Source organism: Hemibagrus wyckioides, linkage group LG18 (assembly GCF_019097595.1).
Source record: "Hemibagrus wyckioides isolate EC202008001 linkage group LG18, SWU_Hwy_1.0, whole genome shotgun sequence".
In the NCBI taxonomy this organism is placed as follows: Eukaryota; Metazoa; Chordata; class Actinopteri; order Siluriformes; family Bagridae; genus Hemibagrus; species Hemibagrus wyckioides.
The window spans coordinates 14,094,955-14,113,131 of record NC_080727.1 but is presented as its reverse complement, the minus strand read 5'-3'; the positions used below and the strand labels follow the sequence as shown (position 1 = coordinate 14,113,131).

General features: G+C 36.4%; 2 protein-coding genes across 2 annotated transcripts; one reads left to right on the top strand and one right to left on the bottom strand.

Moving 5' to 3' along the window:
• Nucleotides 1-1,109: 1,109 nt before the first annotated feature.
• Nucleotides 1,110-5,517, bottom strand: angptl5 (angiopoietin-like 5). Its single transcript, XM_058415854.1, has 8 exons — nt 5,307-5,517; nt 4,827-4,998; nt 4,609-4,712; nt 4,431-4,524; nt 4,135-4,238; nt 3,914-4,034; nt 3,045-3,230; nt 1,110-1,502 (listed from the first exon to the last, which is right to left on the bottom strand). Exons 1-8 carry the CDS (start codon nt 5,373-5,375, stop codon nt 1,183-1,185), a joined length of 1,170 nt encoding a protein of 389 aa, XP_058271837.1. The 5' UTR covers nt 5,376-5,517; the 3' UTR covers nt 1,110-1,182.
• A 1,349-nt stretch (nt 5,518-6,866) lies between these two features.
• Nucleotides 6,867-18,047, top strand: cfap300 (cilia and flagella associated protein 300). The gene is made up of 7 exons (XM_058416119.1): nt 6,867-7,038; nt 8,714-8,795; nt 8,872-8,944; nt 9,042-9,199; nt 9,295-9,467; nt 15,927-15,993; nt 16,519-18,047. The coding sequence occupies exons 1-7, from the start codon at nt 6,914-6,916 to the stop codon at nt 16,666-16,668; spliced, it is 828 nt and encodes a 275-aa protein (XP_058272102.1). The 5' UTR covers nt 6,867-6,913; the 3' UTR covers nt 16,669-18,047.
• Nucleotides 18,048-18,177: the final 130 nt, after the last annotated feature.

The following is an 18,177-nucleotide window of genomic DNA, read 5'->3' as shown; positions in this document are numbered from 1 at the left end:
TGCATGCTATCTGTCCCTACTGTCTGGACCCTCCTCATATCCAAATGTTCAAGCTATCTGTCATGTGCTATGTAAGATCCTGTTCATACGGTGCTTCCCTGAAGCTCTGGTGTTTTGTTTAGTCTCAGAAAGGACAAAATGATCACAGTGCTCTGAACAGACATTGTACAGATGGTTTAACACACACAGATAACTGCTGATGTATTTACATTAGGACAGCGATGTGACCCGAGGGCCACACACTATGCAGCTACTTTCATTTGTCTACCAGGTTAATGGACCTACATTAGAATGATTTAACTTATGTTATGCCACAATGCTGCTTAATTGTCAAGTATGATTGGTCAGTCTGATCCAAAAGAAAAAAAAAAGAACTGGAATTTTTTCAGATTTTTTTCTTTTTCTCCAGTGTCAGTGCTTCCTAACAGACGCTAGGTTTTCTATCTTACTATCTTCCTTTTCTGGCTTACTTTTTGAAGTTTCCCCAGGAAATTGTTTAGAACAGAAGACTATGTGTTTTCTGGGATTTTTTTCCTTACTGATAAAAGAGAAAAAAGTGATGGAAAGAAGTTTAGAGCTGCTCTAACATACGTGATAGCATGAACTTGTTTCGCAGACATCATTAAATACAACTAAATTTATACAAGTGTAATGTGTTCTTTAATGAATAGAAAAGTGTGGTAGCAAGTTGCTGTTGTTTTGGGGAAATAAACCGCTTTATGGTGTGCATTCAGATCAAAATATTCAACTTCAGGGTGGTAAGATGAACTGTTTGTGATGGTCTGCATTACACCTCAACACATTCAATTAGATCCCTTAGGAATGACATTATCTCAAGTTAGTTTAAATTATGTGTAAACCTGCTCAGATGGCTAATTCTTTTTTCTTTTTTTTTTAGTGCAGACTAATGCACTGTTAATGTGCCACAATAAAAAAATTTACAATTCTGAATTTTTTGCTAAAGAATGTTCTCAGTCATCCAGCACTGCATCATCAATTGCAATACCAATTTGTTATAAACAGTTCCTATAGACGAAATTGACATTTCAGATCAAAAGAGGAATATTAGATGAATATGCTTTTGGTTTGTTTAAAAATTTGCATCAATATTTTTGACTGATTTAATTGACTAGAAATAAATGAAATATTCCACAATCTGCTAACTTTACAGTCGTGAAACGCCTATTTCAGATTTGAGCCTTCAACTCTCCTGATCTTCATCGTCACTGACTTGATGCTGACAGGTTCTCCGTTCTTAGTCCACGTGTCCCAGTGAATGTGCGGCTGAGTAGAACGATCTTGATCCAGCGGTGAGCCGTTGAGGTTCGCCCGGCCGCACTGATTAAACCACCAGCCTGTGTTGTTGTGTTGCACGCTGCAGCTCTCGACGGCTTTCCCATCGAAAGTACAGAAAGGAATGCAGCCGTCGTTATCCACATCTGACGTGCTGAAAGGTGCCGTGTCCTGGTTCTGCTCTTGCTCATATCCTCTAAAAGCGTCACCTGCCGGTAAAGAAACAAAAAAGCTTCATGAGTGTGATGAAAGGCTTAACAATTATAACTTAGTTTAGAATAGTTCCCATTATGTGCTGACCATCACTATACAGGACTTAAAGTCATATCTTTATGACTTTTTTATATCCTAAAAACAGGATATAAAGTATTGAGACATTTCATGCATCAGTCTAAGAGAGATCCTTCTGTCAAGTGCATTGAAAAAAATATTTTAGAAACACTTTACATATGGTATTTTACTTCAGTGTAAAGTTAAACTAAAACCCCTCCTATTTGAGGTTATGCCTAGACCGCTAAGGAAGCCATTTTATTATTAATGTGAATTTCAGCTGCTTCAGTGAATCGACTCACAAATAAAAGTTTACACTTTTAGCTCCCTAAAAAAGCTCACAGCCATTTCTTCTCTCTCTCTCTCTCTCTCTCTCTCTCTCTAAAGTCTGTGATATTTGGACTGCTGATGAACCTGTTACATAAACTTTTACCCTATCTTTTAGATATTCAACCACACAGGCAGTACAAATGTGTAAGAATCCATGCATTAAAGGAATTATTGTGCCTGCTGTCTGTGCTCCATGTCCGCCCAATAACTCATGTCCCAGTTTAACAGCACAGATGTTAAAATGCGCTTTCCATGGATGTGTTTAGATTCAGTTACACTAAATCAGGAATTCCCACATCTTTTTTGATTAATCATATCCATTCACAGTAACTGATTTTTGCTTCCCAGACTCCTCTAAGCAGATGTGCTGCATTCTTGTTTTAGTAATGGGTTTAACAGCAATCTGTGGGACATTTGAGACATTGTTTCCTAACCAAACCTTTTGAGTTGTTTTCCACAACTTTGTCCAGACCTGATTTGATAGCACCATGATGAAGTAACGAATAACGAACTCAGAAGCCTTCCAGGAACAGGAACAATACGTATATTAAGATCACATGACACTTTAATGGCATACAGGTCGCCTCTTTTTAACTAACTATGTCACTTTTGATGACAAATGGTTGCACCAGAAAAAAATCATAGCCATGTGGGGTAAATACTTATGCAATGACAACATTCAACATTTAAGATATAATCCTGATCAAGTGCATTTCAGTTCCAGGCTGTAAGACTACAAAATGCAAAACAGTTCAAGGGGTGAATACTTACACAAGGTACTGTATGTATTGTTCAAATGGACCACTAAAACCAAGTCTTTTAGCTAGATAATTTTCTTTGAAACATTAGCAAGGGTGTTTCTTTAATCTAACTAAGTAGTATTGAATAAAACTGACTTTTGAAGTTAGACCAAATTTGCAAATGCATATAATAAATGAAAATTACAAGGTGAGTTTATAATATACTTGGATGGGATGACTTTGTAAATGCAAAAAGACTTTTTTTCTTGTACTATTATACGATCATAATAACCCATGATCAACATGTCACATAAACTGCATATACCTCCTTCCTAAACAGTTCCTTAATCATAGCCAATGTGCTTAATCCAGATATTTACAGGTGTGGCAAAGAATAGCAAAGTATCTCACCTGCACTACCAGCATATCTGCCGAGATGAATTGCAAAGAATTTACTCTCGTCTTCAAGCCAGAAGTTGTCGTAAGAGGCATACGCCGTGGAATCATCTTGAGAGACGAAGGATACTTGAAGCTTAAAGCGTGTGTTCTTCTGACTCACAATACTGTGCACCTTCCTCAAACCGAGCCAGTGTTCTCCTTCAGTAAACACAGAAACAAGAGGCAAGAATACTGTGTTTATTTCCCCTATAATAGGCACACCTGTACATGTAATAATCCAATCGGCCAGTCACGTGGCAGCAGTGCAGTGCATGGAACCATGCAGATACAGATCAAGAGCTGCTCTTAATGTTCACAACAAACATCAGAATAAGGGGAAAAATGTGATCTCAGTGACCGTGGCATGGTTATTGGTGCCAGATGGGCTGGGTTGGGTATTTCAAAAACTGCTGGAATTCAGACGTTTCCTGGAATATTTAATGTGCAACAGTCTCTAGAGTTTGAATATAATGGAAATAAATAAAATATAAAACATAAACCATGCCATGAGAGGGTGTTTTGTGGCAGAAGAGAATGGCCAAACTGGTACAAGCTGATTGGAAGGCAGTCAATTTAAACAAACACTTTTTACAACTGCATTGACCAGAAAAGCATCTATGAACATATCAAGTCTTGAGGTGGATGGGCAATAACAGTAGAAAACCAAATCGGGTCAGGCAGGAACAGGAATCTGAGGCTACAGAGGTACTCAAGCACCCCTTGTCCTGTTCTTTTTCTCCCTTCACACATGTTTCAACTAATCATGTAATTAATGTTCGTGTTTGAGCACGAAAAACAACAAAATGTGCCAAAGGCCCTATTTAGATAATTAAGCCACAGACCTGGAAGGGGTCCAAATCCATCCAGATAGCTTGACCATGCACGTTTAAAGTCAGTCAGGCCATCAGTCCGCCTCTGGATGACTGTCCAGCCTCCTTCCATGTAATCCATCTCACAAAATACCTGGATTAAGTGGAAAGTCTTATGTTTATAACTCAAATGCAAGTTATCATTTGGGTTTTGAATAAAAACAGAATTTTATGTAATGAAGAAAGCATTTTACCTCAAACAAAAGCTCAGAGTTGTCAGGTTGAATAATATAAACACCACTTGGAATTTTTGGTGTTACTGCCTCTAGTGTTTCCTTGATGTCACTGCAGTCTCTACCTGTGAACAAGCTAGTGTTTAATAATAATAATAATAATAATAATAATAATAATAATAATAATAATAATAATAATAACAATTACTGTTATTATTATTATTATTATTATAAACTCATAGAGCAATAACCAAAAATTGTTGTTGTTTATTTGTTTGTTTGTTTGTTTGTTTGTTTGATTGTTTGTTTGTTATTACCATGAGCATGCATGGGCTTCATAGAAAACATCTCGCTGTTGCTCCTCTGCACATCTAGACTGAGACTGTGGACTTTGGTTGTAAGTTCCATTACCTCAGAAGAGGAGAAAAGTTAAATGTCATGCAGTGGAACTTCACTGTCTTTGGAAAAATCGGTCCAGTATGGAGACTTAAATACCTGGTTAGAGAGGAATTCCAGAGTCTTCTGCTGTTCATCAATCAAATCTCGGATCAGTTTTCTGGTGCTCCTGGTATATGTTGTCAGGGCATGCTGGAGGTTACCTAATTTACATCAAATCACTTTTTAAGTGTACAGTAACCACCTTAATAATCTCCTAATTGATTCAGACTCAATGACAAGCACACTAAGAAACATTCATATGTTGAAATACATACTGCACCAAGAATGCTTCTCATCCTGCATGAGTTTTGCTGTCATCTCACATGGCACTGTACACTTTTCTCTATCCACATTTCTGACAATTTCTTCTTTCTGGTTCCGAGCAGATGCATCCTCAAAGTCCTCAGCGAACGTCACGGGCTCATCAAGTGGAGCACTGTTTATGTCCTGTTTTAGGAGAATGTCATGTGATCTGCACATTAAACAGTAATTAAAAAGCAAAACTATTCCTTTGTATTCCATGGCATGTTAACTGGTCTGCTTAAGGCTTGTGGTTTGAAAAAAAAAAGAAAATAACTTTTTCATGCTCAGTAGAGTACGTCATACACCGAAATAGCAGTGAAACAGAAACAATCCAAGAACACAAGAAGGCATATCTTCGAATCTGTTTAGAATATTTTTTTCAGCCAAGTAGAAACTGAAATGAAGGATGAAAACAAGGCAAAACATGAGCTGACAGGATAAAAAAGACTCACCACAGTCATGTTGGGTAAAGCAAGAAGATTTGGGAACATATGAAGCCAAAACAAGATGATCCAAATCATGTTTTCTGAGTTATGCTGAGCTCAGTGAGCGCATGAAGCTGTACACCTCTCAATGAAAGGTGAAGATACTGAGAAGCCGTATGCTCTGGGACTGCCTCTTTGGCCGCAGTACAAGAAAAGAGCGACTGCACTGCTGTCTGGACCACGGCAAATTTTCTCTTGCTTTCTGTCCACAATCTATACAATAACAATTGTAAACCACTGTTGTTTTATTGCACTTTGACAACATCCTGTATGAGCTATGAAATCCAGATGTTGGATGGAAATGTGACACTTTGGATTGCCATGTAAGCGGTGGAAAGCAGCAGGGCTCAGAGAGGAGCATATGTAAAACACATTCCTTCCAGGAGCACAGCAGGGTCCAGCCTGGCTTTGCAAAAGTAACACTGTGAGGTGGGATGTCAGCAAAAGTGGACGTTGCTTTTGTTGGCCCTCATTATTGCCCACACAGAACTGAGTGTGTTTCATTGTATGAAAAAAATCTCATCACAATCAGAGGAGCTCTGGGAACACATCTGTTGGGCATTACATAGCTGTGCTGAGTAAGCGCACTTTCACCAGGAACGGATGGGTACCACATCTACGTAGGCAGAATTATTAGCCTAGTGTGATTTAAGAGAGGTTTAAGATGATACACAAAGCTATTATATGCTGTAAAACACAATATTTTAGTTATTTCTTCTTTAAAGAAATATTATAGAAATCTAAAAAATATTTGATACTGTACACTGTAACATTACGGTTATCAACACCTATGACACAGGCAATTGGTGTGTACCTAGTTGTGTGTATTTCTGTTTTGTATGTTTATTAGGTGCCACAATGATGTAACAGGAAGTGTTGCAACTTCACACCATCAGTGTCTCTGGTTCAACCCTGAGCTCATGTTGCAGTCCATGTTGTCCCTGTGTGTGGGTTTCCTCTTGGTTCTCAGATTTTCTTCACCCACCTCCCAGGGGGTGGATCGTCTACACTAAATTGCCCCTAGGTGTATGTATGGTGGCCTGCAGTGGACAAGCGTCCAATCCAGGGTGTTTACCCTGCCCATGCCCAGTGTTCCCAGGATAGGCTCTGGATTCACTCCGACTCGACCCTGACTTTTGAAGATTATTTGTTTGTTTGTTTGTTTGTTTATACTCCATAATGTTTACACATTTATTTATTTATTTATTTATTTATTTATTTATTTATTTATTTATTATTAAATAACTGTTAATAATAGTGTTTATATATATATATATATATATATATATATATATATATATATATATATATATATATATATATATATATTTTTTTTTTTTTTTTTAATTGCATAATTTTTGTTACTGCTTCTTTCTGATTCAATTTCATTTGAAAATTAATGAAAATAAATTAATAGCAGTAAATAGACATAATATTTTGAGTAAATTTTATATAATTTCCAATAGAAAAAAACCCAGACTTTTTCAAGGTTTACAGTGTGCGTAATAGGTGCAAGGGATCATGGGAAGCGAAAACGTTTGCCCTGGACACGACAAGCTCGTTCCAGTGTTTCCATGGCAACAGCCAACATGGCGAGTGAAACTCGTGAAATCGGTCAAACCTTTATATTTAATCAGCTTCCCAACAAAAAATTTAAGTTCCTGGAAGATCCGTGTATATCGGAGCTGTTGATGAAATGGTGAGGAAACGGCGCTGTTAACTGTGTTTTTTCTTTAAACGCTTTAGCTAGTTATTTAGTTCGGTTTCTCATAACGCAGAAAACGGTAGCTAGGCAACAAGCCAAGTCACCTAGCTACACGTGCTAGAATCTCGTTATACAGTTTTATACACTATGTTGCCAAAAGTTTTGGAACGTCTGCCTTTACATGCACATGAACATAATATGGAGTTGGTCCGCCCTTTGCAGCTATAACAGCTTCAACTCTTCTGGGAAGGCTTTCCATTAGGTTAAGGAAGGTTTGACTTTTTGACCATTCCTCTAGAAGCACATTTGTGAGGTCAGGCACTGATGTTTGGACGAGAAGGTCTGGCCCGCAGGTTCTGCTCAAATTCATCCCAAAGGTGTTCTATGGGGTTGAGGTCAGGACTCTGTGCAGGTCAGTCAAGTTCTTCCACAACAATCTCACTCATCCATGTCTTTATGGACCTTGCTTTGTGCACTGGTGTGCAGTCATGGTGGAACAGGAAGGGGTCATCCCCAAACTGTTCCCACAAAGTTGGGAGCATGGAATTGTCCAAAATGTCTTGGTATGCTGAAGCTGGAACTAAGGGGCCGAGCCCAACTCCTGAAAAACAACACTTGAATTCAATGATCTGGAGGGGTGTCCCAAAACTTCTGGCAACATAGTGTATTTTTAAATAAATCATATTTGGTTAAACATCAAGCTATAGGTATTACTGTAAGTTCTCTAAAATTTGAAAATTTAGAAATAAGTGAATTAAGAATCGATTATTTAAATATATATATATAGATATAGCCAGGGTTCTGATACCTCTAAATCGGTGGTTCTCAAAGTGAGCTCATGTGACCAGAGGGATCTGTGATGTACAGCACACAGTTGGAAATCCCAATCTATATTTTGTTCATGAAAGAAATCTGTGTTAAAGGGTGTCTGTAGACTTTAATTTACAATTAAATCAGTCTCTGGATGGAAAATGTCAGAATACCCCAGCAGTGTGCTACTGTATATTTGTTTAACAACTGACCTTTTAAACCAACTGCACCATTTTATTATCATTCACAGTCCCAAGATCTAAGTGTAACCTCTTAATAATACCTTCAGTACAAAGGTTTTGGGTTTTGTTGGAAGACTGGTTAATATTTTTATAGTTTTCTTTTTGTTTTATTTGTGGCATAATAGTGTCTAAGCTAATATAACATGGCTCTGTTGTGTTTAAACCCATTTACACTAAGTGTATAGAAATATAATGCTAGGGATTCTCAAATGATTTGTACCCAATGAATTTAACAGCCCTTTTCAGCTCAGCTTTATTTTAGGAATATTAATCAAGTGTATACGATAATATGATTTCAATCATATTCCTGAACTTTCCAAGGACAGAAGACTTTAGGGTCAAGCAATCATCATTTGCCTTGACATTTAAATAAAAGCCATTTGATTCAAGTGACTAGTCAAACTGTGGCCTAATAGTAGTTCAACCAAATGGCAGGCCCCTGGCTGTATCTCAAACCACTAATTTAATGGCTATCATGACAAAAAGCCTACCCAGCTCCTTTATTCCCATAATATAGCCTTGATTCAAGCATTATCAGTCTCTTCATGTGACCAGATCTTGTCTTTGCTGTTTCTGATTCTGATTGATGTTATAATTCCTTCTGTATATTATTTCAGGTCCATGTTGGGGAGAATTTCCATCCAGGCCTTTAACTTTGACCAGATGTTTCAGTCTTACATGAAGGATGACTTTACTCTGGTGAGTTCTGCTTTAGTTATTTTATTCACAGCAGTATTATTTTATTAATTGTTAAGGTGACCTGTATTTTGTTTAGAAATTCTTTCAGGACCCTTGTGTGAAAAACAACTTGCGTGTGTTGGACACATCAGGCGTGTGGAAACCTCTGGGTAAGCTGGTGTTGTCACAGCTAGGTTTACATTTAGATTCAGTTTGTGTACAGTTAAGAATTACATGTTGCTAAATGCCTTTTTTTTTTTTCAATAGACAGAGAAGTTATACGTGTGGAGGTGGAACTTGTTCCGTGCACTAAAGTGTCTCTGGACATATTTGATCCAATTTTCTCCAATGGAATTGTGCATCCTTCTGGTCACATTGCCAAATGTTACCATGAAGTACATCCTGATTTTGATGAGTTGCGGATGGTAAACATGCAGTACTCAAATCATTTTAGATCTGGCGACATTTGCTTAACCTCCATTTAAGCAAAATGCCTTGTGTACTAATTGATGTGTTTTAGATGCTGCTTGAAGAGGTTTCTGAAAACTATCATGTGGTCAGTCCGTGTGACCGGCAGGAGTTCCTGTTTAGGCTGTTTAAGCACCTTGTCCTGGGTGGCGAACTCTGCCAGTACGAAGACGTGATCAGTCCCTACATTGAAACTGCAAAAACAATTTATAAAGAATTGGTGAGGTAAGTCTTTGAGTAAATAGTATACTCAAAATATCACTATCTTAAAAAAATTAATTGGCAAATTATCTTGATATCATTTACTTAATTTAATTTAGATTATACACACAGATTCTGAATTCTCATATGATCAGAAGGTATGGATTAATTTACTATAATAGAGGCTCTGATAGTAGTTCCATCTAGAATTCAAATCACAAGTTCATATTAATGTTCATATTAATGTACGATACACTAATACACTATATGATAGATTGCGATGCAAAAAAATTGACAATGTGTGTCGTGGAAATGTGTAATTCACATTCTGCAAATCATTCTATGGATTATGTATCTAATGCAATTGCACTGTTTGAACACTAGAGGTCTCCATCATAGAGTTCAGATATACAGGGGTTGGACAATGAAACTGAAACACTGGCCAATTTAGTGTTGGAGGTTTTGTGGCTAAATTTGACCAGCCTGGTGGCCAATCTTCATTGATTGCACATTCCACCAGTAAGAGCAGAGTGTGAAGGTTTAATTAGCAGAGTAATAGCACAGTTTTGCTTAAAATATTGCAATGCACACAACATTATGGGTGACATATCAGAGTTCAAAAGAGGACAAATTGTTGGTGCATGTCTCGCTGGCGCATCTGTGACTAAGACAGCAAGTCTTTGTGATGTATCAAGAGCCACGGTATCCAGGGTAATGTCAGCATACCACCAAGAAGGACGAACCACATCCAACAGGAGTAACTGTGGACACAAGAGGAAGCTGTCTGAAAGGGGTGTCCGGGTGCTAACCCGGATTGTATCCATAAAACCACAGCTGCCCAACTCAATGCAGAATTAAATGTGCACCTCAACTCTCCTGTTTCCACCAAAACTGTCCGTCGGGAGCTCCACAGGGTCAATGTCCATGGCCGGGCTGCTATAGCCAAACCTTTGGTCACTCGTGCCAATGCCAAACGTTGGTTTCAATGGTGCCAGCAGCGAAAATCTTGGGCTGTGGACAATATGAAACGTATTGTTCTCTGATGAGTCCACCTTCACTGTCTTTCCCACATCCGGGAGAGTTACGGTGTGGAGAAGCCCCAAAGAAGCGTACCACCCAGACTGTTGCATGCCCAGAGTGAAGCATGGGGGTGGATCAGTGATGGTTTGGGCTGCAATATCATGGCATTCCCTAGGCCCAATACTTGTGCTAGATGGGCGTGTCACTGCCAAGGACTACCGAACCATTCTGGAGGACCATGTGCACCCAATGGTTCAAACATTGTATCCTGAAGGCGGTGCCGTGTATCAGGATGATAATGCACCAATACACACAGCAAGACTGGTGACAGAGTGGTTTGATGAACATGAAAGTGAAGTTGAACATTTCCCATGGCCTGCACAGTCACCAGATCTAAATATTATTGAGCCACTTGGGGTGTTTTGGAGGAGCGAGTCAGGAAATGTTTTCCTCCACCAGCATCACGTAGTGACCTGGCCACTATTCTGCAAGAAGAATGACTCAAAATCCCTCTGGCCACTGTGCAGGTCATTTCGTTCATTTTATTAGAATATAATTAGTGTTATGTGTTAATAGCCAATTACCTCGACACGTCTACTTATACAAAAGGTTGAGCACATTTAGAGTAAGACAAAACTATAAATCAACCAAGGCCAAATTGTAGAAAACAGAAATGATTAATTCACTACTTAGCAGGGTTAGAGTTGATTAATGCTTTAAACTTTATCCGTATGATGGGACACACAAATTTGATTCTTGTTCACAGTGGATTCCAATCTAGTGATTAGATTAATTATTTAAATCCATACTGTTATCTGCTTTTATGTTATGCCACTGTGTCCTTTATGACAAATCTTTTTATACTAATTATACAAAAAAATTTTTATACAATTTATGCAAATGTTAGAACAATATGTCCAGATTGCATAGGAAAATCAGAAATACCAGCAAAATCACAAACAATAGGCACTTTATGTTTGTAGGCTCAGTTTATTTTATTAAGTAATATTTGTTTACAGACAGACGAACCCTGGTGGTCCAGCGGATAAAAAATGGGAGGGTTGCGACAGGAAGGGCATCCGGTGTAAAACCTGTGCCAAATCATGCGGGTCAGTTGATCCGTCACAAAAAAAACAAAAAAACAGCGGACCCTGCCTTCATGCAGGACAAACACTAGGGGGAAAAAATTGTTTACAGACAGTCAAAAGCAGAGAAAGAGCAAATTAACTAATTAATATTTCCCAATATTTCATATATTTAATATCGAACAATAAAACAGACTGCATAACCGAAGCCTCTCTCGTCACATGATGAACAAATGATTTAGGAGATAATCATGTTTCCCATACAGAACCTATAGGAGGTCAATACAAAATGAACGAATTGCTCTCTGAGGTATGGAATAAAATCACTGTCAAAAATAATCGTACGCAATTCAGAACATTTGTGTGTAATTTTAATTTACTTGTGCGTAATTTAAAAGTATTGTATGTAATTCTCTGTTTTGTCCGAGTTGGATTCCAAAATCTACGACCACGACAGTGAAAACTAGACTGTGAAAACTAGCGTTGTGTCTGTATACTGTCGTGGTCGTAGATTTTGGAGTTGTACTCTAACAAACACAAAATTTCTTATCTGTAAACTGTCGTGGTCGTAGATTTTGGAGTTGTACTCTAACAAACACAAAATTTCTTATCTGTAAACTGACGTGGTCGTAGATTTTGGAGTTGTACTCTAACAAACACAAAATTTCGTATCTGTAAACTGACGTGGTCGTAGATTTTGGAGTTGTACTCTAACAAACACAAAATTTCGTATCTGTAAACTGACGTGGTCGTAGATTTTGGAGTTGTACTCTAACAAACACAAAATTTCGTATCTGTAAACTGACGTGGTCGTAGATTTTGGAATCCAACTCGGACAAAACAGAGAATTACATACAATACTTTTAAATTACGCACGAGTAAATTAAAATTACACACAAATGTTCTGAATTACCTACGATTATTTTTGACAGTGATTTTATTCCATACAACCAGTTAAGTGATTTGTTCAAAAAAACAATGATGAGGACACCTCGAAACAAGTATTGTATAAACCATTGGGAGATTTAATGTAAGAGTTGGTGGTATTTTAATACACAATAATAGGTCATATTAACTGGTCAGTTATTCTTTTCGTGACATAAACGGGAAAGCAAACGATATAACTGAACGATAAAGAGAGCTCAGATAGCCATATGTTCTTTTTGTATTGAAATCAATATGATTCATAAAGGAGAATTCAGGGTCAATCCAGTACAAGATAGTTTAAAAAAAGCTCATTTATTTAATTATCATTAAAAAATAATATGAAAATCAAAAGATAATGATGACCGTCACATAGCAAACACCACAGGACTTCTTATTTAATACAAGTTTTTTTTTGTTTGTTTTTTTTTTTTGTAATGAAACCTGTCCTGAACCAAATCTGACAGAATTCTGGATTTGTAATTAGAGGTGTAAATAACAGTGTCAACCACATAAAGGTTAATAGAACAGTTTGTAGACATTTTAGGTAAATCTTTAATAATAAAAACAGAACAAAGATGTAGCCTTGTGGAACCCTTGATCAGACTGACAACCTTGAAATACACCATACCGGTATCTATTATAATAATAGGAATTAAACCAGAAGTGTTCACCTTTTAGAATCAAGCTCATCAGGGAGAACATGGTGATCTACCATGTCAAAAACTGAAAGGGTTAAATAAAAAAAAATTGCAATCGTTGATGTTCTCTGTAGCTCTAGTGGTGGGGATAGTTAGGTCCAAACTGGGATGTGGTTAAATTAGTTTAACAAATTAATATGTTGTGATAACTGATGAAAGATAACGTACTTAAATAGTTTTTTTTTTTTTTTTGCAACAGTACAAATGATTTAAATCAGTTTATATAGTTAATCACATCAGATGGTTCTCTGTCTTTCAAAAGATGGGTAACTCTGGCACATAGAGCTGCGCGATTAATTCGAATTTATGGTTTATGTCGAAAATGAAAATCGATTTTACGATTTCGCTGTGGTTTGGCAGAGGGAGCTTTCGTAGTTCTGAGTTTCCTGAACGCGCTGATAGACGGGGAGGAGCCGGAAGTCTGCCGCCGTGTTCATATGACATTTAAAGGGAACTGAGGCAATCATGAATTTGTGTAGAGTTTATGAAGAATCGCAGAATTCTGAGTAGAAATGTTAAAAATGGCGACGAAAACGGGTCCTCTCCGTGGATCAGAGGACAAGTGTGTGTGTGTGTGTGTGTGTGTGTGTGTGTGTGTGTGTGTGTGTGTGTGTGTGTCCGCCCGCGCGCGCGAGATCAGGAAGCATCGTATTTGGCTTGTTCAGTACTCAAATGTTATACACATCTATGCAATACAGTGGAATGCTGCAATAAGTTTACCATCCTACCCTTTTATTCAAACATTTATTTATTTATTTATTTATTTATTTATATGTTTTACTATTATACCCTCATTATCACCCTCACGCCCCTGATTGTGTCCATGTACACAGTTGTAAAATGATGTCTGGCTCCTGTTTGATTTTATTGATCATGTTAGTTGAATGTTGAACTGCTTTACAAAATAGTTTTTTTAGGGATTTTTTTTTTCCAGGTGACAACTATTTATTTTATTTAAAAAAAAGTGATTTAAGTTAAGTCTGCAGTTCGCACATCACAAATCCCTCATATTTTGTTATATTACTTTATTTTGCTAGAATAATTAGAACTTGTAAAGACTGGTGAAAGTTTGCACTTTATTAATCCCCAAAAAAGGTTTTTTATGTTGATTATTGATTTTGTAAAATAACAACAACAACAAAAAACTTGTCAGCGAAAGTAAGTTTGCAGTTCATATGTGTGGTTCTATTGTTTTTGCTCAAATTTTTTTTTTAAAAATCTATCAGGTAGTCTCTAGTGTTTTTTTGGGGGGTTTTTTTTACAGAAAAATAATCGTTTTAAAATCGAATTTTGTTTTAAAAAAGCGTAGATTCAATTTTTAGGACATATCACCCAACTCTACTGGCACACTTCAATAATGGAGGAATTGTAGACAAAAACAAATGAAATATGTCAGCTAGGGAATACATTAAAACATGAGCAGCCAGTTCAGACCATTTGATGGAAGCCAGCACTACTACTTGATTTAAACATACATGTAGCATGAAATATGCCAGTTATATATCAACTAGATCAACTAGATATACCATATAAATATAAAGGTTGGGAGCCACAGGTAGAAGAGAAATGCTTGAGGCTTAAAAATAGTACTATTAGTAGTACTTTTAATTAAAAAAAAAAAAAAAAAAGTAATTTTTTACTTTTAAATAAAAAGTAAAAAATAAGTAAAAAAAAAAAGAAAAAAGTAAAGGATCAGTAATAATTTCATTAATCATTATAATAGCTGGATTTTGCATTTTTTGTTTTAGTTTTGCATTAACTCCTCAGTTGTCTGTAGTTCAGTAGAGTCCCAAGATAAATGATATTTGGACCAAGCCTTATCCCTTTGCTTGAAGAGGTTAATAAGATATGAACTGATCCTGGGTAAATGTCGACCTTTATAATTATATAATTATATCATTAGTCATAATTTTTCATTCAAATTTATACAAATAAAAAATATTTCAAAGTCAAATCGTGATCAGAGTGTATTTTTACACCCCTACAGTATGGCCAAAAGTATGAGGACATTTTTTTTAGATCATATTGGTTATGTTAATTCTATAGCAACAACTGACATAAGGATGTATAGAAGGAATACTTCACATAATCTAAGAGGAATAATAAACCAATCTGAAAAAGTGTTGTTATTAACAAAGACTCAAAGCACTCATTTTCATGTCACAGTGAATACATCAGTAACTACCTGAGACCTGATGACTCCCAACCACATCCTCATGCAGTCATGGGTTTTTTTTTTTTACTCGAGTTAACTCAATAAAATTGTGGAAGTGTGCCTGAAACTTTGATGCCATGACGCAATGAAAGCTGGTAAATCTTATTGGGAATTCCTTTTGTTAATAACATCACTAACACTATGATGTCACATGCCTGAAGATTAACATCATACAGAAACCTATTTAAGAAAGAATAGTCAATGAATCATCAGTCAGGCACTAATGGATTTTATATGTAGGAAGTTTCATTTTCAACAGTAGAAGAAATGAAGCTACAGTGGAAAAGATAAGTAGGCAACAGGCAGAAGAGCACAATGACGAGGCAAATACTCATCAGAAACCGCTTTTGAAATAAATATATAACTAACTGTTATAAATAAATAACTGTTCGAGGCAATCAACATATTTTGGCACAGATGGAACTGTTTGTATAGGTATGTTCTGTATCGGAAATGGATGTTGAAAGAGTTACATCATGTCAACTGTACAGTAATGTTTGCACTGAAAACTTAATGATGCAATTTCATTGCTCCATAGTGTTCAGAAAGATTCGGAGACAAAGGAGATCAGTGTCGTATCAACGATTTTGAAAGTCTCTGCTTACGTATGTATCTACAATCCAATTTAAAGTTGAGCTTTAATATATACACTCCTCTGTTGTTTAATATTACATACACACATAGAAAGTTAACATATTTGCCAATTCTGTTCACGTAGTAATTTTACAAAGCTCAAGATCACTTGTTCTTTTGATCCTCTGTACCCTACGTGTCAAACCGGATCCACAAGGGGCCGGTGTGGGTGCAGGTTTTCATTCCAACCGAGCAGAAGCCACACCTGATTCCACCTGTTTAATCAACTGATCTTGGCTTTCAGTAGACTCAGGCGTGGCTTCTGCTTGGTTAGAATGAAAACCTGCACGCACACCGGCCCCTTGTGGATCCAGTTTGACACGTATACTCTATACTTAGGACTAGTGCGTTAGATGAAATACTCTGGAATAGTTGTTTATTGCTCTCATGTCTCATTGTCTGCCTTTTGGTTTTAAAGATTAATCATATAAAAGAGTAATGCAATAAAGAAAATGGATATCATTCTTGTATTTAATTTCTCTTCCACTTTTCTCCAGGATGTTTACGGCTTGTGTTATCCCTCTGGAAGAGACAGCGAGCAGACATTTGCCTATCTGTGCATTGATCCTTTCAAAAGACACGTATATGTCTTATACCACTGTTTTGGCATTGGTCTGTTTTCTAATAATGGTGTTGTGTGCTCCTGAACAATTCATGAGCATTTTTTTCTTTGGTGTATTTCTTTTGTCAATATACTGCCAACTAGTCTTACCTACATATATAAGTAGCAAATATTAAACATATATAAATGTGTTTTTACAGCAGGAACTGACACAGATAACACAAAGGAAACCCCTGCTGACACTGGGAAATTTTTGTGACTTTGAACTACGCCAGAAAAATAACCTTCTATACCTATCCACACTTACGTCACAGTCAGTAAAAAAAAAAAGGAAGAACAAAAAATCTCGTCTCACCTTGCTTCTTCCCTCATCTCCACATCTCTCATCTCCCACCATCGTTAGCAACATACATTTTTGTAATTATATCTATACCGTCCAAAAACATTAACAACCTCACAATCTTACCTCTCTACAACACAAATCATTTCCAGCTACCATTATATAACATTTCTCATCTCGTCTCTTTTCGATTATTTAATGTAACATTTTAGTTTCATGTTTTACTATAGCTTGGTCTTTGGATTGCTTTGACAAAGAATCAAGTCAAGATCTTTTAAAATGCAGGAACATTATTTAAATACAAGAATTAATTACACAAAATACAATGGATTTTTTTTTGTTTAAACATTCAACCATCAATCAATTCCTTCTGTTGGATGCTTTCATTGGGCAAGTGGGATATTAATTAACTGATGTGTGATAAAGGTGCAATAGTTGATATTTTATATATATGTCATCATGTTTTATAGACACCCTAGATCTTGATAGGACATGCACATGGGTGTGAAGAAAAAAAACCCCAAACTTATTTTACATAATATAAGGAGTCTTAGTGGTTATTACATTTGCCTGTACTCTGTCCCCTGAGCTTGAGGCGTTTCCTTCCCATGCAAATGTTGAATGACAAATGTTTATTGACATCTCTAAATTGTCTATAGTGTTAGTATAGTGAATAACTGAGTGGGTGTGGTGAGTTGGTGTCTAGGTTTTGTGTGAACCTATGTAGAAAAAGCAGCAGAGACCAGGTGGATAATTTTACCTAAAGGTCATCTAGAAAATAAACGTAGACACTTAGTCATTTGATAAGCAAGCTTTAAAGTTCATGCTGTACAGACGTGAGAATGTTACTTGTTTTGACACTGTGTAGGAAAGGTTAGTGATCTGTTTCTATACATCATGTACCTGTATCGTAATCATCAGTCAACATTTCCAACCACACGAACACAGGATTTGTGCCAACTTTCACATAAAATAATTTATACTTATTTACAATAATTGCCTCTAGCCAATGCAAGTTTTAAGTTATTTTAATCAAATAAAAATGTTTTTTTTTTTTCAAAATAATACTCCTGATCCACAAAATTGTTTTTTTTTGTATGATAAAGATATATATGTGTACATACAATTCTCCCTCTATACTTATATATGTAGAATATATATATCCTAAGTGTATATATATATATATATATATATATATATATATATATATATAGTGTTATATCCTCACATGGGTTCTCTTCACACTGTTATGCT

Bases quoted from the DNA above. Each gene is read 5' to 3' on its own strand.
- angptl5 (XM_058415854.1), bottom strand. From the start codon at position 5,375: ATGATTTGGATCATCTTGTTTTGGCTTCATATGTTCCCAAATCTTCTT. The intron at 4,999-5,306 runs GTGAGTCTTTTT...CTCCTAAAACAG, and splicing joins CTTTACCCAACATGACTGTG to GACATAAACAGTGCTCCACT. The intron at 4,525-4,608 runs GTATTTAAGTCT...TCCTCTTCTGAG, and splicing joins TGGAATTCCTCTCTAACCAG to GTAATGGAACTTACAACCAA.
- cfap300 (XM_058416119.1), top strand. From the start codon at position 6,914: ATGGCAACAGCCAACATGGCGAGTGAAACTCGTGAAATCGGTCAAACC. The intron at 8,796-8,871 runs GTGAGTTCTGCT...TATTTTGTTTAG, and splicing joins TGAAGGATGACTTTACTCTG to AAATTCTTTCAGGACCCTTG. The intron at 15,994-16,518 runs GTATGTATCTAC...ACTTTTCTCCAG, and splicing joins TTTTGAAAGTCTCTGCTTAC to GATGTTTACGGCTTGTGTTA.